The 23,051-nt window shown below is 48.7% G+C and overlaps 8 protein-coding genes across 8 annotated transcripts; 5 read left to right on the forward strand and 3 right to left on the reverse strand.

Annotated features, from left to right (window-relative positions):
- Window positions 1-5,176: 5,176 nt before the first annotated feature.
- Window positions 5,177-5,663, reverse strand: FOXG_07274 (uncharacterized protein; the record flags this gene model as incomplete). The annotated part of the gene is made up of 2 exons (XM_018385881.1): window positions 5,177-5,527; window positions 5,583-5,663. 2 exons carry the CDS (start codon window positions 5,661-5,663, stop codon window positions 5,177-5,179), a joined length of 432 nt encoding a protein of 143 aa, XP_018244638.1.
- Window positions 5,664-7,788: 2,125 nt separating this feature from the next.
- Window positions 7,789-8,400, reverse strand: FOXG_07275 (cyanate hydratase; the record flags this gene model as incomplete). Its single annotated transcript, XM_018385882.1, has 3 exons — window positions 7,789-7,810; window positions 7,870-8,309; window positions 8,368-8,400. 3 exons carry the CDS (start codon window positions 8,398-8,400, stop codon window positions 7,789-7,791), a joined length of 495 nt encoding a protein of 164 aa, XP_018244639.1.
- Window positions 8,401-8,945: 545 nt separating this feature from the next.
- FOXG_19729 (uncharacterized protein) lies at window positions 8,946-9,080 on the forward strand (the record flags this gene model as incomplete). Its single annotated transcript, XM_018399994.1, has 1 exon — window positions 8,946-9,080. One exon carries the CDS (start codon window positions 8,946-8,948, stop codon window positions 9,078-9,080), a length of 135 nt encoding a protein of 44 aa, XP_018244640.1.
- Window positions 9,081-9,513: 433 nt separating this feature from the next.
- FOXG_07276 (carbonic anhydrase) lies at window positions 9,514-10,182 on the forward strand (the record flags this gene model as incomplete). Its single annotated transcript, XM_018385883.1, has 1 exon — window positions 9,514-10,182. One exon carries the CDS (start codon window positions 9,514-9,516, stop codon window positions 10,180-10,182), a length of 669 nt encoding a protein of 222 aa, XP_018244641.1.
- A 1,197-nt stretch (window positions 10,183-11,379) lies between these two features.
- Window positions 11,380-12,006, forward strand: FOXG_07277 (uncharacterized protein). Its single transcript, XM_018385884.1, has 3 exons — window positions 11,380-11,436; window positions 11,488-11,653; window positions 11,739-12,006. The coding sequence occupies exon 3, from the start codon at window positions 11,835-11,837 to the stop codon at window positions 11,943-11,945; it is 111 nt and encodes a 36-aa protein (XP_018244642.1). The 5' UTR covers window positions 11,380-11,436; window positions 11,488-11,653; window positions 11,739-11,834; the 3' UTR covers window positions 11,946-12,006.
- Window positions 12,007-17,590: 5,584 nt separating this feature from the next.
- Window positions 17,591-18,616, reverse strand: FOXG_07278 (uncharacterized protein; the record flags this gene model as incomplete). Its single annotated transcript, XM_018385885.1, has 1 exon — window positions 17,591-18,616. The coding sequence occupies one exon, from the start codon at window positions 18,614-18,616 to the stop codon at window positions 17,591-17,593; it is 1,026 nt and encodes a 341-aa protein (XP_018244643.1).
- Window positions 18,617-19,447: 831 nt separating this feature from the next.
- On the forward strand, window positions 19,448-21,149 carry FOXG_07279 (uncharacterized protein; the record flags this gene model as incomplete). The annotated part of the gene is made up of 2 exons (XM_018385886.1): window positions 19,448-19,568; window positions 19,618-21,149. 2 exons carry the CDS (start codon window positions 19,448-19,450, stop codon window positions 21,147-21,149), a joined length of 1,653 nt encoding a protein of 550 aa, XP_018244644.1.
- Window positions 21,150-21,632: 483 nt separating this feature from the next.
- Window positions 21,633-22,265, forward strand: FOXG_07280 (uncharacterized protein; the record flags this gene model as incomplete). The annotated part of the gene is made up of 1 exon (XM_018385887.1): window positions 21,633-22,265. One exon carries the CDS (start codon window positions 21,633-21,635, stop codon window positions 22,263-22,265), a length of 633 nt encoding a protein of 210 aa, XP_018244645.1.
- Between the last annotated feature and the right edge of the window lie 786 nt (window positions 22,266-23,051).

The following is a 23,051-nucleotide window of genomic DNA, read 5'->3' on the forward strand; positions in this document are numbered from 1 at the left end:
GTATTCTATCCCACAGGTTTTACTTTAAATCACCCAGCTTGATTACTAAGGGCTGTTGTTCCTGAGGATCATTGAGACCATGCCCGGCCTGCGACATACAGCTACAGTATAATTTATTGATCCATGGTTAATATAACATCTAACCTCTCATAATGGTGGTCGATTGCTTTATCCACCCATGCAAACTCTCGAACTAACATCAGCAAACCATTCAAGTCTGTGAGTTCCAATTCGTAGCACAACATCTTAAACAGATCGACTATCGCCTTCTCTGGTCCTACGTCCGAGGCGACAAGGATAACACTAACACACCATAGTAGCAACCGTCTAGCTGTGCTTCTCTCTGCCAGAAACTCAATTTTGTGACATAATTGCTGTAGAAGTTGTCTTCTGACAGTAGCCGACCTTGGAAGTGGGAAGGTAACATGCGTTGCATACAGGAACAATGCAAGCCGGCAAGTCAGATAGATCTCTCGCGACAACTCGATTGCCCCGGGTCCTTGGTCAGAAAGTTGCAGAATTTTCTCCACAGCGGAGCTAGTGTCGGGTGAAGAGAACAAGTTGTGGTGAACATAGTTTCGACAATCACCGAGAAGGTCAAGGACCTCTGGACTAAATGACTCCATCGTGTAGTATTGTAGCACACATGATAGCTGTCCGATCTGTGAAAACGTTGCCACAATTCCTCGATGCACAGGGGGGTTTATATCAAGTAGTTCTTCGAAACCAGATCCGGCACTTTCCAGAGCAAAATGTGAGGCATAAGGTCTAAACAGAATCAGAGGAGAATCTAAGACCATTCTCTTCCCATGTATATCCAGGCAGGGATATATTGGCCTCTGCAGCGTGTTTACCGCACCCATGATGTCAGATAATGAAAGAAGCCAAGCAAGCGCATGATCTTGAAGAGCTTCCACTCCACCATGTCGAGCAAGTAGATCTTGTATAATTGTCCAGTGAACCGGGTGGTAATCTCGACTACCATAAATATCCAGGGCGTGGAGGTAGGTAAATGGAGGGTTGAAAGGACTGGGGTCGCGATATATCCGTGCATCGGTTGTTTCGTTAACCGCCAAGTGGAGGATACACATGATAATACTATCGAGAGGTTTTGCTCCAGTGAATGCTTCAACTTCATTCCGCAGGGATTTCAGAGTCAACCCTTTCAAAATGAGTTGCTCTTTTGATCCAGCTTGGTAGGTCGGACCGCCATAGGTTACGTTGAGGACGTCTTGATGGTAGGAAGCTGCCCATAGAACCGCGTACAGGCGTACTTTGTTGTCACATGGGAATACCCAGGATTGATAGCATTTGGACGCATAGGTCAAGGGGCGGAAGTTTGGCCAGATAGAAGTGCATGCAAAATGCAGAATCTCCTGGACTTTCAATTGAGAGGTAGTCTCGTCCAATGGAACCATTGGATCGAAAGCCCCTGCCCCTACATCCCATGCTTGCAAAGGGACAATTTGGCCTGGCGAAGCTGAGGGTTTCCCGCAGACAGAACACAAAAGGCCTTGTCCTGTGTCAGGGGTCGCATACCCCTTTGGCCTAATAGGCTGATACCGTGTATCGCCCGAGACTTCTAGGGTTGGCGATGTAGGAAGTGAGGCTTTGTCGCTGCAGGCACATATATCCCTCCTCTGCCTAAGGAGAAGTTCTCGCTCCATCAGCGCAGCCCCCAGATCAAATCCAATCAAACAAATTGCCAAACAAATCAATCAAATATGCCAAAATTTTATTTCAATCAAACAAATACAAAATCCTCGATTTGAAATAACATTTGATATATTTGATACACAATATGCCATCCAGCGTCCATGCTGCCAGACCGTTGACCGCGCTTTCACAGCTTACCCGGAACCTGGCTGGTGAGCGACCCCAGCCAATCAAAGTCATCCATCAAGCCTTCCATTAGTGAGCTACCCCAGTACCACGGTCAGGCTGGTGGGGGAGAAAGTAGCTCCTTAACTTTTACGTCCCGTCCTCGCGACATCAAGTCGCGTCGGTGCTAGTTTGTTTACCTTTCAACGCGTACCATTCCTCCCACGAGTCGACGCCTAACCCGATGGAATCCGACGACATCATGCTTCCTTCGCCTCCACCCTCTGCCTTTTCTTTTCTTCGACCACCGAGGAATTTGGCGAGTCAATTCGAGCTGACGACGCAGTCGGCATTGCCAGACCACCCTACTGTTGCAGATCTTCCGCGAGCAGTGTGGAGGAACAAACGATATGTTTTGGAAGAGTCCTTGTCCCGGAAGGGCTCGAAGGGCCGGAAGAGCTGGATCAAGCGCCATGGATTTTTTCTTGTTGAGATCGACACTAACGACAGTCCTTTGAGTCCTTACTGGGCCTGTCGTTTGTGTGACGCGAAGGGTCAGCCTGAGTTCTTCGCCGCTGCTGCTACGAGTTCGGCAGCGGACCATCTCCGCAAGTATGTGAATGTGAATGTGACGTCGCGAGCTTGAGCACTATTGACCAACGCCAGGTCTCACAGGATTTTCGAGAGCAGTCAAGCAGCTGATCCAGATCTGTCAACCGATGAATCTGAACGGCCTAAGCGACGACGCTTGCAGTACAGCGCCGTGCCGCGTGCTAGAGTCAAGATGATCCGAGAACTGAGCCTGGGACTTCTGATCAACACCAATGTTCCTTTTTCCTTCTTCAGCGATACATTCTTTCAGCAGCTCGCTTGGCAGCTTGACCCTCACCTAGCTGACCAGATACCATGGAGCCGGCAATCGATGGGCCGTTTGCTGGATGACACGTACAAGTCTAAGAAAGATGAGATCAAGCAGGAGCTCTCAGATGCCCTTACTAAAATCCATCTGGGGTTCGACCTGTGGACATCGCCTAATCGGCATGCTGTTATGGCAGTCACAGCTCATTTTCTTGACCGCCAGGGCAAGCACCAGTCGCGCCTATTGGCACTCCGTCGCCAGCTAGGGTGTCATAGCGGAGAAAGTCTTGCGGTGACGCTCGGGCAAGTTGTGCGAGAATGGAAGATAGAGGACCGAGTCGGAACCGTGATCTCGGACAACGCATCTTCAAACGACAGCTGTCTCGTGAACTTTTACGGAGATCTCGACGCAGAGATGAGTCTGGCGGACGTTCGGGCCAGACGTATGCGCTGTTATGGGCATATCCTGAACCTGGTTGCTCGCGCCTTTCTCTACGGCGAAGATTTCGAGTCTTTCGAGGCCGAATCGCAGGTATTTGATCTTCTCGGCCGGCGCGAGGATGACCTACGACACTGGAGAAAGAAAGGGCCGGTGGGAAAGCTCCACAATGTTGTCAAATTCATCAGATCTTCCCCTCAGAGGTGTGAGCTCTTCAAAAGGATCTCACGCGAGAACGACGAAGCACAAGAATACCTCTTGGCGAGTGAGTCGACGGCAGAGCTAGAGGTCGTAATGAATAACGATACGAGATGGAACTCCACTTATCTCATGATCTCTCGAGCGCTCGTCAAGCAGGGAGACATCAGGGCGTTCTTGGTCCACCCAGAAGTGGAGAAATGGCTACCGGAGGCCGACATGCTGAAGGGAGATGACTGGAGACTGTTGGCAGAAATCAAACTTATTCTTGAGCCATTCTATCTACAGACTATGAGAACGCAGGGCTGGGGCAGCGAAGGAGGTAACGGACGGCTCTGGGAAGTGATGACGGGTATGGAGTACTTGCTGGAACACCTAGAGGATCGGAAGCTGTTCCATCATGCCGTTCCAGATGAGGCAGGGGGGCAGGACACCAACTTGTAGGCCGAGCTGGCTCGAGGGCGACCAGACCGTAACCGGCAGCTTCCTGCTCGATTTAGGGATTGCGAGACGGATATCCATCCGCGAAAGTCCAGGCAAGGCCCCTTGTCAGATCGTGGCTCGAGACAATGCGATGATGGATCAGGCAAGCCATCAGGATCATTAGGAATCGATGACATGGGAAAGGATCACCGACACTATTTAAGACTGTCCATCATGACTGCCTGGCAGAAACTAAACGAGTACTACACCAAGCTTGGAGACTCACCGTTGTTCGCTGCATCCATCATCCTCCACCCATCACTCGGCATGAACTATCTGGAGGTGAACTGGGCGTCGGAAGAGCAGCTTGTGTGGGTGAGGGATGCCAAAATTGGACTGTCTGACTACTTGGACCGTTGGTACCACTGCAACCGGCCGGTGGATGAGCAGCAGAAGATGATCATGGACACATCGACATCCTTAAGCGTACCAAGGACGACAACTGAAGTTAGCGTGTTCAAGCAATGGATTAAAAGCAGGACAGCGAAGACCACGGTGATGGGAAGCGAGCTTGAGCGGTATCTGCGGCTAGAGCCGCAAGAGACTGAGGATCCAATCGAGTGGTGGATGGCTCACCAGGGACAATTCCCGATGATCAGCCAATTGGCTCTCGATATACTCGCGATACCGGCGATGGCGACTGATTGCGAGAGGTCGTTCAGCCTAGCCAAGCTAACGCTGACGACGCAGAGGCTTTCGATGACGACGGAAACGCTGGAGAAGTTACAATGCCTTAAGAACTGGGTCAGACATGGTGCGGTGAAGCTAGGGGCGACAATAGGTGGGGGGGAGGAGGTCCAATGGGAGATTGGAGATGTTAGCATGGAAGCATAGAGAGTCAGATTTGAAATATTTGAAATATTTGAATAAATATTTCAAACAACAAATCCAGTCTTGAGAGTTATCAAATATCTCAAATATGACCCCGGATTTGATTTGTTTGATTTGAGGGCAGCGCTGCGCTCCATTGCCGCATTCTGCCTCTGCTGGGATTTCCTTTGGCGATGTGCTTGCTGAAGAAGGATGGACCGAATCGGCCCTGACCTGTCTACCAGCGCCGGGCCTCCGACGAAGATGAGACGTTTCTCCTGGCTCTCTCCACGTCGTGGCGGCATCTGATGTGATGTCGTTCAATCTCTTTGAGTGGAGATTCTGGACCCTTCTTTCGCCATCTGGTAAAGTGGTGGGGCCAAAACCCCTCATTTCCATAGCCATAAACCAGTACCATAAAGATAAGGGAACCTGCAAAAAATATCTAAAACATTATTATCGTTGGTCTTCTAGTCTATAATATGACGCAACGATGAGATTCGAGGAGAGGATGCCAGAGACCGTCGTCAAATTCCACCTACACCAACAATGTCGCAGGCGATAAACTCAGTTTGTGTCGGGTGTTGTCGGATCATCTGATACATCCGCAAGGTAGTGTATCACATCACCCAATAGCACTCCACTATCTCCAAACTTACATAACGGCTTTGAGTTTTGGAGCGACTTCATGACGCTCAACATTAGTTGTCGATGTCGCCGAAGATCCTTGATCTCTGACCAAAGTGAATCATTCTCTTGAAGGAGAAGGGCGGCTTCGGTTGTGCTTTCGGTGTATTTGCAAAGGAGTGCTTCATATTCAGTGCGAGAATGATCCAACTGTTGCTGGAGAGCCTTCTGTAATTGGTCCTTGCGCTCACGAAAGCGACGTTGCGATTCTCGATTTTTCAACCGACGCCTCTGTAATACAGATCAGTCCGTCAATGCTTTTGTTTTGAGAAAACTTCATTCGTACGCTCTTTGCATTCCCAACTGTAGGGATGGTGCAGCCTTCCTGGCCAATTCGTGTTGTGTAGTTGTCCAATGAGGGAGCCATTGTCGGACTAGCAATTAACCCGCTAGTTGAAGTTATCACTCTGCTGAGATGAAGGTTTTGAAAATTCACGTCTCCAAGATTCTAATGCGCGGTCAGCATAGGATTCATGTACTGATATGTAGGAAGATTAGGTACCCCATATATAATATCTGAAGGTGTTGTAGTGCCGTCGACTACAGTCTCGCAAGGCGACAAGAGGGGATAAGTGACCTCATGGTGGAGAATTGTAGATGGCTCATCCAACATGGTTGAAAATGCCATGACAAGAGGCTGATTTTTGTACAAAAATGATTATGATTGAATTAATATAACAAGAAATTGTAGTATATGAAATCGAGGAAGACAACCGACTAGAAGGCATCCTGCTCCTGGCTTGCGGGTGGATGCCCATCTCTTATACTCTCACCTAATGGAAACTGATATGTTCTGGAGACCCGGAACCCTGGATCTTGGCATAAGCGGCAATTTGTCCTACTACATACCGAGCTAACCGAAAGCCGAAGGACCTAATGTCGTAGAGCTTCTCTGGTTTGTGGAAAGTTTACATGGATTTCCTTTATCTTACCGGTCTTTAGCTGCGCCGTACAGATATGTCAGTTCGCTTAAAAACAAGTCCCGAGAATGGAGCGAGCTGAAGACGCTGGCAAATGAGAGATATTGACAGCATTACCTGTCTGGTTATAGCGCGCTCGCTAACTTGAGCCAATCACAACTAAGCAAAGCATTTCTGTATTCGGAATGGCTGCTCCATAATCCTTGGGAGAATCTCTAAAATTAGTTGGAATACTGATGATGTGACGCCTCAGAGCACGTATCAGTTAGAGTTCAGTAGGGAAACGTCCCTACGTGACGTAAGGCATGAGTGAAAATTCTTAATCTCAGTACGGAGAAAGGAACACGGATCGAAAATTGGCTAAAATAAATAAAATAATCAATTCCTTAGACTATAGAGTAGGTATTATAGTTTTAGAGCTGCGTTATCTGATCATATACTTGTCCAGCTCACTCTAAAATTTCAAGCTTATGCAACACTGGGAATATGGTTTTCTAGAAATGGTGAATTGATAAGGATAAAAAAGGTGAATTGACGCAGGACATGATAGCGCCGTGCTAAATTCCTACATAAAAAAAAGGCGAATTGGCCATTTCACAATTACAATAAGTGATAGGGTCAGTAGGTTTTCTAATTTCATCAGTGCGGTATGAGAAACATAGTGCGTTCCCATCTTGTTATGACCCTAGCGGTTACGTTATGTGAACCCCATTATTTTTGTCCAATCACAGGAATAGATCTACCATCTCACATTAGACTGACCTTCTAAGACCTTCAGTCCACTAATAAGATAAAGACTGATGACTTTCATTTAACAGTCCTTCAGACTGATATATAAATCATATCAGTCTAAATAGGACTGGCCTCATTATACTGTCAGTCCTTATAGAGACCTCTAGTATATAGACCACATTCATTAGCACTTTTATAGATTCTAGCTCACTAGCTATCAATAAAACTTCTTTACATTAATTAAGCCTAACACGCATTGAATCTACCATTAAGAGATATAACACTTCAATAACGCTTAGTACCACACTCTATACAATCTGCTAACAATAAACTTAGCACGGCTTAGTTTACTATAGTTGGAAAACCCACCGTCACACTCTCTTTCTTTTCTATCTTTTATTTTCCTCTCTAGAAAATCTTCACTCTTTCTTATTTACTATATTTTAGTCAAAAAGAAAACAAAATGGCAAAGATAGCTTAAATAGTTAATACTAACCCTATCCTAACCCTAACCATTGCAAAAGCTATAAAGCTTTAGCTACTGGGTAAGGAAGAAGTCGGTTGTTCTACAAGGGGCATAAACATATCAGTTCTGAGCAATGTGCTCATTACCCTTCACCGCGAAGGTTGGGTGGGGGGCCGCAAATTGGAACTGGATCATTAATTTACAATGAATATAGTTTATTTATACATAATGAGCCGAAATAAGCCCAAACAAGGTGTCCAGAAGAGTCGTCTATATACCGACTGATGAGGCTATGTGATGGGAGAGGAGAAGTGGGAGTCACCGGGTCGTACCATCTACCCATATCCCAAGTGACCATTCCACCCGCCTCCATCCTAGAATCGGTTGGAAGGGAGCCTGACAGGTTGCAGTTAGACACAAGCCCTTTCTAGAACGTCATTGGTACGGGGACTTACCATTTGCCTCGCATCGTAATTACAACCCAGGGGTTACCCTCCTCGTCAATATCTTTCTCGACCTTGGTGCCGAAGCGGATAGCGCTCATGATACCGTCGCCGAATTTCTCGTTAAGGATAGCCTTGTATGCGTAGCCGTAGTTCTGGACAACCTCGTATAGGCGGTAGATAAGCGGCTCAACAGGAGGCATAGGGCCAGAGTGACCACGGTTAGGGAACACACCCATAGCATTAGTTAGCATTGGCAGGGGTAGATCGAGGAGCTGGGAGAGTTTCTCGATGTCCTCATCTGTAGCAGTAGTTTGGGCATAGAACAGTGCGGCGCATGCTACTTCGCTGCGCCCAAGATGCTTGGCAATAGCCTCAAAAGTGAGGCCTTTTGCCTGCTTGGCCTCGAACAGCGCGGTACAGTGAGGTGGAACCCTCTCTGCGATGAGCGGCTAGCAACTAAGGTCAGAGTCTTCTTGCGCCGCCTGTCCACGGGATGAGAGAACATACGTCGAGAGTTGCAAGTCGTCCTTCGAAAGACATTATGAGGGATGTAAAAGATATCGAGTGATAATTGTTTGCTGCTTGTGGAGTAGCGAGGAAGAGTAGTTGACTGGGACGAGGTGTATCAGGTATTTGTTGTGTTGGTTGTGATGGTAGAGGCCTTGATGAGAGATAGGAGAATCGGATGATGCCTGGTATTTTATAGTCCCTCGCAAGTCGCTTCTTGCTGCGACGCATGGTCTGATGTCATGCCGAGGCGACCGAGGATATGTGTGCGCTCCCTCATAGGCGAAGCATCAATGATGGTACACTATACGCAATGAATGAACTTTGTCGATGAAAGGGAACAACACCCCCCTTGCTCTGACTTGGTCTCAGATATGGTCCCGAAGGTTCTCCGAGTCGGTGTCTTCGAGGATGAGGGAATGCTTTCTCCGCGGCCCCATGCTTTGGTCGCATAAGGATCCTGATGCTGGCATCAGGATAACTCTTCTGAGCACGAGAAAAAGTCGCCCGCTGATCCGTTGTCTCGCTGTGTCAGCCCTGTGTCAGCCCTGTGTCAGCCCTGTTTCTGGTTAGTGTCGATGTCGAGCATCTCGGTGGGAACGGAGGTGGAGATGTTGGACCCTTGCCCCACCGACTCCAGGCACATGGTCGAGGAATTTATCGCAGACATGAATGGCGACATGGGCAAGCCTTACGACTGCACTATTGTTTGAGACATTGGACATTATCAAACGGAGTTCTCGAGGCAATTCTTTGCGAGCGTAGAAATTGGCTTACTGTTTCCGAGTCCCTGAAAAATCTACCCATCCCGCACGGCAGTCCTTGTCTCCCACTTTATCCCCGTAAGATCCGATGCGGCGCTTGCATCTTTGGAGACTTGGAGAGGCGCAGTTGCCGGGCGTCCGTCACCATCTCCGAAAGTCGACAGGAGCTTTGGCGGAGCGGCCGACGACATCGCCGCTTACCGGAATCACTCAGTCGCGAGAAATCAGATGCAACTACAAGGAACCCCCAACACCATGACTGCTTTTTCTTCTCGACCACTTGCTTTTCTAACGAAACCCACGCATCTATCACCTTGAAACGCAGTCTTCTCTTCATTCCCCTCTCAATTCTGCAATACGCATATCTGAAAATTGGCCCATCATGGCTCAACGGGACGTCAGCGAGTATTTGCGACAGACGCATGCTCGCATCTTCGAAAACAACAAGAAGTGGGCAGAGCAGCAGCGCGCCAACAACCCCGGGTTCTTTGACAAGATCTCCGCCGGCCAGAGCCCCGAATACCTTTGGATTGGCTGCGCAGACTCTCGCATCCCGGCTGAGCAGGTCACAGGCCTGGAGCCCGGCGAGGCCTTTATTCACCGTAACATTGCCAATGTTGTTCATAATATTGATCTAAATGCCATGTCTATCATCAACTATGCTGTGCATCACCTTGGCGTCAAGCATATTATTGTTTGCGGACACTACGGCTGCGGTGGTGTTCGGGCTGCTATGACTCCCAAGGATATGGGTTTACTCAACCCATGGCTGCGAAACATCCGCGACGTCTATCGTCTTTATGAGAAAGAGCTCGATGCTATCACCGACGAGGAGCAACGGTACAACCGCCTGGTAGAGCTGAACGTGCGCGAGCAGTGCCGAAATATCGTTAAGACTGCTGAGGTCCAGCAATCATACGCCAAGAACAGCTTCCCTATTGTCCATGGCTGGGTGTTCAACCTCCACAATGGCCTACTGACGGATCTCAAAATTGACTTCCCTGCCATGCTCAAGGACGTCCAGAAGGTCTACAACATCACTGAGGAGTAATCAAGACTGTTAAGAGTGGGTTGTGTACGGTTTATGCGCTGTAGTAGTGATTCATTAGTTTGGTGGGGGTACGGATTGTTGTCGCTTTGGGTGTGGTTTGACGCTGGCGGGTCGGCATTACTTGGGGTTGTTCACAGAGAGAGCCCCAATATCGAGTTGAACGGAGTTGTCGTGATAAGTCATCAATATACCATATATGGTCTAGATACTAGCCTTCGTCATTGTAAACTGCGTTGCAAGTGTCCTTGTTCCTTGGAGGAGGTAAACATCAACATATGGCATACTCTGCATTAGAATGACGAATAGGGATAGAAGTTTAATCTAGATACAGATATATTCAGCCCACTGCATTAGCGGGGCTGGCAACACATGGTCCAGAAGGTCGGGAATCGGAGAGGATGATGCCGGTGAAACATCGGAGTAGCGAGTAGGATGAGCATGTACAACCAGGGTGGCCATTTAGTCAGACTTAAGTCAGACTTGAGTCAGACTAACTAGTCACTAGTCAAAATTAGGAAGTGACTTAAGTCAGACTAGTGACTAGCTAGTCATGACTAACTGGTCAGTCAGACTAGTTAGTCTGACTTGAGTCTGACTAAATGGCCACCCTGTGTACAACTAAACGTACCACTCTTAGTCTGTGTCAGGGATTTGGCTATCCAAGAAGAAACTTCATACGGCCCTGTAGGGATTATTCAGCTGCACTCTGCAGCAATAGATCACATCGTTACTGTTTTCGGAAATATTATCGTGCCGAGAACAGCCGAGCTGCGTAATGATTTGTATGGGAGGAATGAAGGGCTCATAGTCAGCAACAAAACTAGCGTTGGGTGACCTCCTCCACTTATTTCGCGCTCACATTCTTCTTAAGGATACCCGGCGTCTCTGACAAGGCGTAGCATGATTCAGGGTTGGGGCCGGCCGGCCGCTACGTGGGATAAGTGGGGCAGTGAACGGCGCTGATAAGTGGGACGGAGGAATAGCTGAGGTACTAACGCTAGACTGACGTTTGATCTACCGAGTCTACTAATATAAATATTTCTCGGCTCGTCCGGAACCTGTTTACTCGGTCGATTCACACGCATCAAGTAGCACATTCAAGCAAAGGCATCAAGTCACACACATTAAGTTGGAGGCAGAATCAGAAACAACTTCAAGATGAGCAACCAGGAGACCAGGCCACCTTGCCCCCCTTTTCACCCTCGAAACGGCACAAATTAAGGTCAAGGCTGCGCAAGACGGATGGAACAGCCAGTAAGTTAAGGCTACAGGACGCGAATGGTCCCTCGCCTACGCTGGGTACAGAGATCCTGCAAAGGTTAAATTGGCGTACACGCCCGACTCCATCTGGCGTAATCGTGACCACTTCCTTCAGGGCCGCGATGCGATCCAAGAATTCCTGACAAAGAAGTGGGAGAAGGAGTCTAACTACAAGCTCCGAAAAGAGCTCTTTGCATTTACTGATAACAAGGCAAGTTTATGAAGTGCAGTGACTGCAGTCGTCTACCCGTTGTCGTGCAACATGAAGAGAATCCTATTCTGACGAGTCTCTACAGATTGCGGTGCAGTTCTGGTATGAATGGACTGATGCAGCTGGGCAATGGTGGAGGACCTACGGACTTGAAGACTGGACTTTCGCAGACAATGGGCTGATGCGAAAGAGGCAGATGAGTGGCAACGATGTGAAGATTGCCGAGGGAGAGCGTTGGTTCGTTGATGGCGTCGATGTTAACACCGTTGACATTGCAGAGAAGCATTGGTAGATGCGGCAAACGTGCAAATAGTATGATGAGTTTCGTCGAATTTCAGATTTTCTAATTCGTGCACGCGCGTTATTCCTTTTTATCTCTACTGATTTTGATTCAAGATTAGCATATGGATATTTTCAAGGTTGCTTATGATGGGAAAAGGGTATATGCTATTGTAATAAGTGTAGGCATTTATCCTTGAATTGAATCTTGACCGGGTTAGGGTTAGGATAGGGTTATATTAGGCTATGGAAAGCTATCTTGCTCAAGTGCTATTTATATAAGGATTTATAAAGAGTATAAAGGAGAGATATATAAAGGAGATAAGACAGAGATAAGAGAGATAAGAAGAAATAAAGATAGAGAGATAAAAAGAGGTAAAAGAGATATAAATATAAGAAGGATAGATAGGAATATAGGTAAGATATAGATAGGAAAGAGATATAAATAGGGGAGAGATAGAGATAGGAAAGAGATAGAGATAAGAAAGAGATAGAGATAAGAAAGATATAAAGATTAGAAAGAGATAGAGGTAAAAAAGAGATAGAGGTAAGGGAGAAATAGGGAAAAGAGATAGGTTAAGAAGGAAGATAGGTTAAAAAGAAAGATAGGTCTAGGAGCGCGTTCTCCTAGGTAGATCTCGAGCTATAGAGGCAGCTGAGATAGCCCTAGTCTTAGTCAAGGTAAGGCCGATAGTTGAGTCTAGCTGTGAGGCTGCAAAGGGACCTAAGAGCTCTTGGAGCTTCTTGTAGGTCTGTGAGGTCTCCTGATCCATAAGGCCGCCTGCTGAGAAGATGAGAGGGTGGAAGAAGGCTCCAAGAGACTGATATTTCCGCCTTTTCTCACTAGCAGCTTCCTTCAAGGTGCTATAGGGGTCCTCCTTTGCAGAGTCCTTGGAGATAGCTACGATTTGGATATCATAGAAGTAGCGGCTATTTCCAATAGTGACTGCAAAGTCTGCCCGGAGGGAGGGAGTCTTGCTGGACTAGGGGTTCGATCTCGACCTCAAGGTCAGGCCGGCTGCCTAGGGCTTTCACAAAGGCCCTATTAACAGCATTATGCCTTGCAATCCACCTTCTGCTAGCTCCCTTGCAAGTATCCTCATGGCCTAGGCTAGCTATAGCACCACAGGCACTACAGGGCAGGTCTAGAGGCTTGATAGGGTAGAAAAGTCTGCTTCTAAGGGCTTCAGTGGTCTCAGAGTCTGTAAAAGAGTGGGGTTTCTGTGTAGGTAAGACTCTAAGCCACTTGCGGCCTAGATAGCTAGCATTCTCTAGCCTGGCTTGCTTATAGGAAATAGGGAGGTCTTGGAGGAAGGTTTCTAGCTTAGCCTCGTTTAACTCTTTAAAAACCTCTTTAGCTGATTTCCCTTGGTCTTGACTAGGGTTTTGGGCTTCTGAGGTAGATAGAGAGGGGTAAGATGTAAAAAAGCTAGTAATACCTGTAAGGATCTTCTTAGCTGTTTCCTTAGCTGCCTGATATAGGCCTTGGGCTAATTCCTTATGCAAAGGAAGCCCAAGACCTCCTTCCCTTACAGGAAGGGATAAGAGATAGGGATCAGGCTCTTTAGGACGCTCAGCTGGGCTCCTAGCTACTAAGGCCATAATAGCTTCCTTGATAAGGATATCAGCTCTTTCCCATAGGTCAGATAGACCTTCTGGGTTAAGTTGCCGAAGGAGGTGCCGTAGAAGGAGGTGGATACTGCCTCGTAGGAGAAGGAGGGAGTGTTGCTTAGGCAGGTCTTGAAGAGCAGCTATAGCCTGCTGTAAGGTATCTAGCTTTTCTTCTAGAAATGCCCTTTTGCCTTCTAGGGGACCTATATAAGTACCTAAGGTCTTAAGGCCATGGTCTTTAAGGTCCTTCATAGCTATTTCCTTGCTTTTAGCTAGGTTAAGCTTATAAGGTGATTTCTCTAGTACCTCTCTAGCTATATCTAGAGATCCTTGGTCTTTAGATAAGATATAAAGGTCATCTAGATAAGCAACTAGGGTTGCCTCTGGAAGCTTTCTAGCTAATTCCTCTAGAGTAGGTCTAAAAGAGAGGGAAAAGAGAAGTGGTCCTATTGGGTCTCCTTGCCTAACCCCTTTAGAAGAGGCTATGGTTGAACCATCTGGAAGGACTAGCAGTGAGGGGTTATTATAAGCCCAGGTTGGGGCCCTATAGAAGGTAGGGGCAAAGGAGGCCACTGAGGATGCTATAGAGGGTCTAGCCCCGCTGTTAAAGGCGTTGTGGAGGTCAACTGAGGTGATATATTGGAAATCAGCCTTATTTGGGCCAGCTATAGCTTCCTCAAGAAGGAAGATAGCTGGTTCTACTCCTCCTGGGCTGCTAACGCCTAGCTGGAAGGGCAATAGCATAGAGGAGCTAAAGGAGGTCTTTAAGATTGCTTTCATAGCTACCTTATAGATAAGATCTCCTATAGCAATAGGTCTAATACCTCCATCTGGCTTCTCTAGGCCGATAAGGCGGCTTGCACATAATAGGTCTGCCCCTGGGGCTGTTCCTTGCCTTATCATATCAGCTAGTAGCCTTAGGAAGGCTATAACTGGGGAATCTGCCTTAGATACTAGGTTCAGAAGTGGCCTAGTCCAGCCACTAAGGCCGGGGGCTTTTTCTTTTCCTATAGTAGCTATAGAGGCAAGGATAGCTTCCTCTGCAATAGGTTGGCCAGGTCTTGGGCGAGTCTTTCTTGAAAAGGGGTCCTTTGAGCCTATTGGGTGTTTTTCAAGTAAGATGGCCCTGTTTTCAGCTGAATCAGCAGCTATAGGGGTAGGGTCTATAAGAGCTCGAGAAGCCCGTCCTAGGAAGCCTCTTTCTAGCATCTTAGCTGCCCTCTTAGCAGGGCTAGGGGCTGTTTTCCTTCCTTGAGAAAGGGAAAAGGGAGTGCTTTGAGCTGGGCTTTGTAGGAGGCTTTCCAGGGTCTCTAGGGAAGGGATATTAGAAGGATAGGCTCGGAGATAGGTAGATAAATCTCCTTTCTGAATTCCAAGACCTAAGATTCTAGGGAGGATAAGGAAGTATAAGAGGTTTTTCTCCGTAGGTCTCTTTATAAAGGCCTCAGCGGCTTTTTGAGCAGCTATCTTGAAAATAGCTGCTTGTCTAGCTTGTAGCTTTTTCTCTACTATGGGGATTTTTGCATAGGCTAGAAGCTTCTGTATAGATCCCTTAGCTAAGATTGGTGCTATAGCCTCTTGGTGTTGCTGCTGAAGGTCTGGGGGAGGGGAAAGGGGAGTCTCTAGGTCTAATAAGATATCTTCAAATCCTTGCGATATAGATCTGTAAGAGGACTTGGAAGAAGATCTTGAAGAAGACCTTGAGGAGGACCTTTGAGATGACCTTGAAGAAGACCTAGCTGTAGCCTGAGGAATAGGTCTAGCTGGGGTCTGGGGGATAGGTCTAGCTGGGGTCTGGGGGATATGTGATATAGACCTAACTGGAGACTGAATAGAATCCTCTTCTATAGGACTAGAAGGGGGAATAATAGCCTGAAAAGCAGTCTCTTGCCTAGGTCTTCCTCTTTCAGCTATAGGAAAGGCAGGGATTTCAGGAAGGTCTGGGAAAAATAACCTAGATTGGTCTTCTGGAAAGAGGCTGCTTTGGGGTGGGCTAAGAGACTGAGAGCTTAGGAGAGGGTGAGGGCTAGGGCTGGAAGGCTGCTGCCTTTGCCTCTGTGAGGGTCTTGCTATCTCTGGGGAAGGGGTTTTAGCTGGCCTTTTCCTTCTAGCAGCTAGCTCTTTAGCTAAGGCTATTGTAGATGGATGAGGCTGATATTGGGCCCTAGTAGCTGGATAGGTCCTTATCCTAGGAAGAGTAGAGATATTTGAAGTCCCTCTTATTCCATGGATTTTAGCACTATGAGCCTTGATGCCCTGGGCTCCTTGGCAAGCTGTTGAGCAGTGTGGGCACCTAGCTAGATTTAGAGGTTGTAGCTGCTGATCTGTATAGGCTTCGGTGGGGTGTTTTTTGCGGATATGCTCTAGAATATCCTACTCAAGAATTATCTGCAGAAACGCATTGCGTTTCCTGTTTTTGACCAATCACCGTGTAGCATTTTCGCCCCATAGTTCCCCGATGGAAACGCACTGCGTTTCTTGTACCACACTCATGAAATTAGAAAACCTGAAACACGAAACGCGTCGCGTTTCCGTCGGCTGACCCTTGTCGTGTTCAACTTGACTACTTCGGACCGGAAGAAAACAACATTCATTACCATCTTCTACTGAAACTCACATGTTTTATAGTATCTAATCTATCTCCGCCATTCCATCCTCTCTATTACATTTATATATGCTTAGTTATAATGGCCAGCTCTTCTATTCACGCGCAACAAAGTCACCCCACTTTGCCTCCAGCAAAGCTGCAGAAGCTCGAAAGGCTCAGCCTTTATTACAATTTGCCGGAAGCAGCTATTATATGTACTAAATGCGGTTTTGCTTTGAGTCCTAAACGCGCATCGGAGCATCCGGGCAAAAAGCACGGCATTGCCAGATCTGCTCGGCATGGCCTCAAGCCCCTCCTATCCTCATTACACCTCCCAGACCCAGACACCTTGGTCCCCAGGCCAAATGGATCACGACGCCATCCATGCCTTACAGTACAACAAGGCTGTTCATGTAAGCACTGCGGTCTCCATTCTGCTAGCTGAAAGGTTCTGGAGGATCACCTGACGGCCGAACATCGCGACAAGTTGGAGCTCACAGTCGGAAAGAACAGCCGACAGCACAGGCTGCGAGACCATATCCAGCAAGGAGTTCTCTTCCAGAGCTGGACAGAGAATAACAATCAAAGGTCATGGCTCGTCAGTACTGGCAACGACTTCAACAGCGGATCTATACCCAGCAGCATTCCCCCGCAGGCCAGTCCTGATCCTATCAAGCTCCTTGCTCAGAAGCTATTTACTGAGGAGCATGCCCGTTTGGAAAGTCAGCAAAGTGGTGGTTAAAGATACTGTAGTAAAGAGCCACCAGCTTCTTCCGCCTTACAGACCAACTGGTTGCGGCGCACAGGCTGGGAAACGACATTCAGAGACGCGCATCGTGATATTCTAGTTCGCCTTGCGGCGCTACCTCACTACACAGCTAACCGACCTTTGCCTCTTGGTGTGGTAGAAGGAGAGGAAATATTCAGTCTGGCACGCGACGAGCGTAAGCTAGTATTTATGATGGCCGCACAAGATCGGCTCCTGGATCAATGCGGTGAGACAGTCCGAAAGACGGATGTCTGCTTGAGAAGGTGGCTTCGCAGCAGGTTCCCAGATCGCCCTTACAAGGTGCCCTTTGAGTTGGTTGCAAAATCATCTTCTGAGAAGATCTACCGGTAAGAGCTCAAGCGCTTTGTCTGCTTCTGGGTTCGATTATTTCGGTTCATGATGCGTTAATTGATTGTATGTGATTGTTTTTCTGCGGGGTACTCCATGCCGTAGAGCTGCGTAAATGCCGCGGACAGAGATCTCTCTGAGTCATCTTACCCATATTCTCACTTTTACTTTCCCTCCTTGTGTGCTAATTGTTCGACTTCCTTCACCCGGAACACCAATAAGCGACTCAGCTTAAGGGAAAGCTGTAAAAGGGAAAGCTGTAAAAGGGAAATCTGTTGACCCGGCGGCCCAATTTATCAACCGATTTAACTCGCATGCCAATAACGCCTCAGGGTCGAGGCAATCAATATATATTCAGGTCCTTGCCAATAGAAAAATGACCCGAACCGGAGTTTTGGGTCCCCTTGCCATGAAAAACGTGGCGAGCGGCTAGCCCGTTGCCCCAATATGACGCTGCGTCCTTGGAAGATACCGGTACAGCAGAGGCCACCTCTGGATCTATGTAAGTGAGTAGCTCCTTGGTGCATGCGGCGGCAGTTGCAGCCGCGTAATGCTGCCAGTTGTCATTCTTATGAGAGTCAGCATAGTCGGAGATACCACGAATGACAATGCACGAGAACTCAGTCATTAGCCCTGCTGCTTCCATCTCGAAGCAGAGGATGTTGCCGATGTTACGGATGACCTCACTTCTTTTCGCAGTACTCCTCACAACACGATCGCCAGAAGCGATTAATCCGTAGTGTATCTCGGGGCCTTCAAATTCGCGACACGACCTGGAGACGGATTTTTGTCGGTCGCATTTCTCGCATGTGAGGTTCTGCGGGTCATGAGGATAATCCGTTTCAAACAGGACATCAAGATCGGCGGAAGGTTGCTCATAGACGGAAAGGCGTCTTCCGGTCTCCGACATCGCTGATAAGAACTCCTCAGCCCTGCTTTCGCTGACACGGTGATCAGACCGCATTTTCATGACGGCACCTCTCAAAAGAGGCGGCGGTGGCGAGAGGAAGTCATTAAGGGCGAAACCGTCATCGGTTCCTTTCCCTAGATCATATTGAACGACACCGCCGTATTGCCCCTCGGGCATGCTCACCACGACATCGCCCAGCCGGATGTCGTGCTTAGTGCTAGGAACTCCACCACCAATGCCGACGAGAAATTGCCACTTGATGCAGGAGAAGGTGCGAGTCATATTTGTGGCCACAATTGCGGCGGAGCCTTTTCCTTGGTTTCCGGGGAGGCACGCGAGGACCACGTTATGGCCCTGGAGCACACCCAGGATGTAGATGTTAAAGTCGCCTTCCTTTGTTGGCAGACTGCGATGCTCGACGTCTAACATGTATCGGACGGCGCTCATCTCGAGCTCCATGGCGCAAACAACTGCGACGGTGTATTCTTCGTAGGCCCGAGGGGTTCTCTGCCCGTCCTGCATTACAATACTATTAACATATTAGGGAGGCCATACCCACCTAGGGATGATATTTCTTACAATGGATTTCGATGCAGTAGATTTAGAGTGGTCTTAAGAAGTGGGAATCGATTATTTTTGGCAGGTAGAATCAGTATCGCACTGAGCGTGCTTAAAGGGTTAAAGTGAATACGATGAGCAGCAGCAAACGCGTTGATTGAAAGTTGTCTTTTCGTGCGGGGTATTCCATTCCGCAGAGTTAAAGCATACAGCTAGATTACTAACGCAATTGTCTCGAGCCCGTGAAGAACATACCTACCCTGCGACACCAAGTCAGGTGCGGCGTGCTTGACGCCACGCCCTTAGGCTGAGGGGCTTATGTCTGCTGTTGTAACGCGTAGCCACAATAGCCGTGGTTGCCAAGGAGGTCGCATTTTTGACGTGTTGCCATTCTCTCGACTCACCTTGTAAAAGAAGCAACAACACAGCCTAGACTGCAGTCTAACGAGCAGGCACCTCATCTGTTCTGTTACCAGAGTCCCAGCCTAGCCAATGACGCATGCGCAAACTTCTTCGAGGCCTCATTGGCCCGCGCGCTGCCTAGCTCAGCCTGATCTTCCTCTTTCATGAGCTGAAGGCTACTGCCTGCCTAATCTCTACCAGCTTGATTGTGTAGACTCTCGCGCCGTGGAGTACAGACCCAACGGACAGAAGCCTGACGTGCAAGCATCCGATACGGAAGAAAGACGCGAAAAGCGACTGCCCGCGCCGGGACATTGATCTCCACACGACATGAGCGGGGCACCCAGCGAGGCAATCTGCAGGTCGAACGGGCCTGGTGTTCGATTGGCGTTCTACGGACAGGGGATTCAGAACTCGGGCAACTTTCAAGTTGGAGGCAACCTAAATATCGGTAGAGATTTGACAGCGCATGACAGTATTGATCGCTAACGAACCCGAAGGAGTGCAGGATAATTCCGATAAAGATGCAGAGTTCTTAGCCGCCCTACGATCCACCGACCCCAGCGACGACAGAACGCGCATCCAGCGGCAAAAGGGCGGCCTGCTGGAAGACTCATATAGCTGGATCCTTGACCATGCGGACTTCCGGCGATGGCGCGACGATGAACAAAGTCGGCTACTATGGGTCAGGGGAGATCCCGGCAAAGGCAAGACAATGCTGTTGTGCGGGATCATCCGAGAGCTGGAGAAACTACCTGCGGATACGCGCCGCTTGTCCTACTTCTTCTGTCAGGCGACCGACGTGCGCCTTAGTAGCGCGACGTCCGTGCTCCGCAGCCTCCTCTATCTCCTCGATCAGGAGCCGTCGCTGATGTCGCACGTACGGAAGAAGTTTGCTCACGCGGGTAAACAGCTATTTGAAGACGTGAATCAGTGGGATGCCCTGTCCAAGATTCTCGCCAATATCTTGCAGGACTCAAGCCGGCCGAACACCTTCTTAATCATCGATGCGCTTGACGAGTGCGAGACAAATCGCGACCAGCTTCTTGAATTGCTTGTCCAGATATCCTCTTCATATTCCGCTAAACTGATTGTGTCCAGTCGTAACTGGCCAAGTGTCGAGAAGGCCCTAAGAGCATCTACGCAGAAGCTCCGAATCTGTCTCGAACTCAACCATGAGTCAATCTCCTCCGCTGTTAGCAGATACATTGATCACAAGGTAAACGAGCTGACTCAGTTGAATAATTATGACAGCAAAACACAGGACGCTGTTCGGCACCACTTAGCCTCCAACGCAAATGACACGTTCCTATGGGTAGCCTTAGTCTGTGAGGAGCTTCGGAAGATTGAGACCTGGGATGTACTGGAAGTTATAAAGGAGGTGCCTGCTGGCTTGGAAGATCTGTACGATCGAATGATGCAACAGATCCAAAGGCTGGGACGGCGGGATCAGGAATGGTGTCGATCTGTACTGTCGGCAGTTACCACAGCCTATCGTCCACTTCATCAAGAGGAATTAGGCTACCTCTCAACCTTACCGTTGAATATTCAAAAAATGAATGACCACATGTCGACGGTCACAGGCATGTGCGGCTCGTTCCTGACAATCAGAGACAACGTTGTCTATGTCATTCATCAGTCTGCCAAAGAGTTTTTGTCCTCGAACACATATATCTTTCCTTCTGGCAAGAGAGATCAGCACCATGCCATGTTCTCGAGGTCACTAAAGATTCTTTCGAGGACCCTCCGACGCAACATTTACAGCTTACACGCCCCAGGATTCCCCATCGACCAAGTCACGCCGCCCGTCCCTGATCCATTAGCGTCCATCCGATATCCATGTATCTACTGGGCTGACCACCTAAGCGACGCCATACCGCTTGCAACTTCAGAGCCCATCGACGACCTCCGCGACGACGGCACAGTCCAGCAGTTTCTTAGTAAAAAGTACCTCTACTGGCTCGAGGCGCTGGGCCTTCTTCGAGGCATACCGGAAGGCATGATTGCGATGACGAAGTTGAGACATTACTAGTAGGTGAATTGACTTGATGAACGCCTGGAACCGATGTGCTAATTAATATCTTTATTAGGAAAAGTACGACGGCTCCCGCTTTTTCGACCTCGTTCGAGATGCACACCGCTTCATCCTATCACACGGGTGGGCGATAGGGAATGCGCCTCTTCAGGCATATGCATCAGGGCTTATCTTCAGCCCTAGGCGGTGTATAATTAGGAATCTATTTGCAGGGGAAGAGCCGGATTGGATTATAATTAAACCGGCTATGGCGGAGGATTGGGATGCATGTTTGACAACGCTTGAGGGCCATAGTGATAGGCTTACGTCGGTGGTCTTCTCGCCCGATGGCTGTCGTCTCGCATCGGCGTCAGATGATAGGACCGTCAAAATCTGGGATTCTACGACAGGCCGCTGCCATACAACGCTTGAGGCCATAGAAGTAAGGTTTTATCAGTGGCGTTCTCGCGTGATTCCCAGCGCCTCGCAACAGGGAGCTATATGGCCGGCGCCAAGATCTGGGATGCCAAGACGGGCCAATGCGAGGCGACGCTCGAAGGCCATAGCAATAGAGTTACATCGGTAGTCTTCTCGCCGGGTGGCCATCGTCTCGCATCGGCGTCACTCGACAAGACAGTCAAGATATGGGATGCCACAACGGGCCACTGCGAGGCGACGCTCGAGGGCCATGGTAATTGGGTTGTGTCGGTGGCCTTCTCGCCTGATGGCCAGCGTCTCGCATCGGCTACACACGACGGGTTCATCAAGATCTGGGACGCCAGGATGGGCGGTTGCCAGGCGACGCTCGAGCTCGATAAGAATGAGGAGGATGAATATATTTTCCATTTCGAAAAGACCGGCGCTCGCCTTCGTACGAATATTGGCACGTTCGACCTCAGCCTGCTCCCATCCTCGCCGCCCGCTGCACTGCCTGCATCCAGCCCTCGGCATCACCTACTTCAATGTCAAGGTTATGGCATTAGTTCTGATCGTTCATGGATCACATATGAAGGTCGGAATCTGCTCTGGCTCCCCCCAGAGTATCGCCCAGTGACATTAGCGATCATGGCATCAACTGTAGTACTCGGCTGTAAATCGGGACTGGTCTTGCTATTCCGGTTCTCGGAGGCTTAGGGTTAGGACAGGGCTAGCTAGGCCTACTACTGTACCAATTACCCTAGTAACTCATGACCAAATCAACTCTAGTAGAGTTGATTTTATTGACCCACTTTAAACCTAGTAGGGTTGATTATTGCCAGGGTGTAGAGTTGATTTGACTTTGTCCCATATACAGGAATAGTAGTGCCGATCAGAGCAGGGGTTTACCCCAGAACGCGACGGGTCCTGTCGCGTAAAGTGCTCCGAACTGGACAATCCCACGTGGCGATGCCGAGCGGTGACTAGGGACCCAAAGAATCCCCACCGAGTCAGGATCACCTGCAGGGACGAGAGCGAGCATGAGATTGTGAAACGCGCAGCGGAAACAAAACTGGCCCCAGGAGCCCGGATCCTACGAGACGAGTTGTACCCTATCAGAGTGGATAATGTCAGCCGTATTGCGGTCCTAAACGAGAGGAACGAAGTTCGAACTGAGATCACCGAGATGCTCGGCCGAGAAAATGACACCGAGGTTGCAAAGATAGCGTGGCTCAGCAAGAGAGATATCCCCAAGGCGTATGGCTCGATGGTCGTATATCTCAAAAAAAAAAAAAAAAAAAAAAAAAAACGGTCAGAGGCTAGGCGGTTCATCAATAAAGGATTCTTTGTGGCTAGAGGAGAATGCAGTACGACAAAGATGTTTGCACGTCATGACCGCCTCAAGCAATGTTATAACTGCTAACAGATCACAAGCCATAAAGCCTGTCAGTGTGATAGACCACAGGTTTGTAGAAGGTGCACGTAAGAAGGCCATCACCACAG

The sequence above is a fragment of the Fusarium oxysporum genome, chromosome 6 (assembly GCF_000149955.1).
Source record: "Fusarium oxysporum f. sp. lycopersici 4287 chromosome 6, whole genome shotgun sequence".
In the NCBI taxonomy this organism is placed as follows: Eukaryota; Fungi; Ascomycota; class Sordariomycetes; order Hypocreales; family Nectriaceae; genus Fusarium; species Fusarium oxysporum.

Excerpts from the sequence above, each read along its gene's own strand:
- FOXG_07277 (XM_018385884.1), top strand. The coding sequence starts at position 11,835 with ATGCGAAAGAGGCAGATGAGTGGCAACGATGTGAAGATTGCCGAGGGA.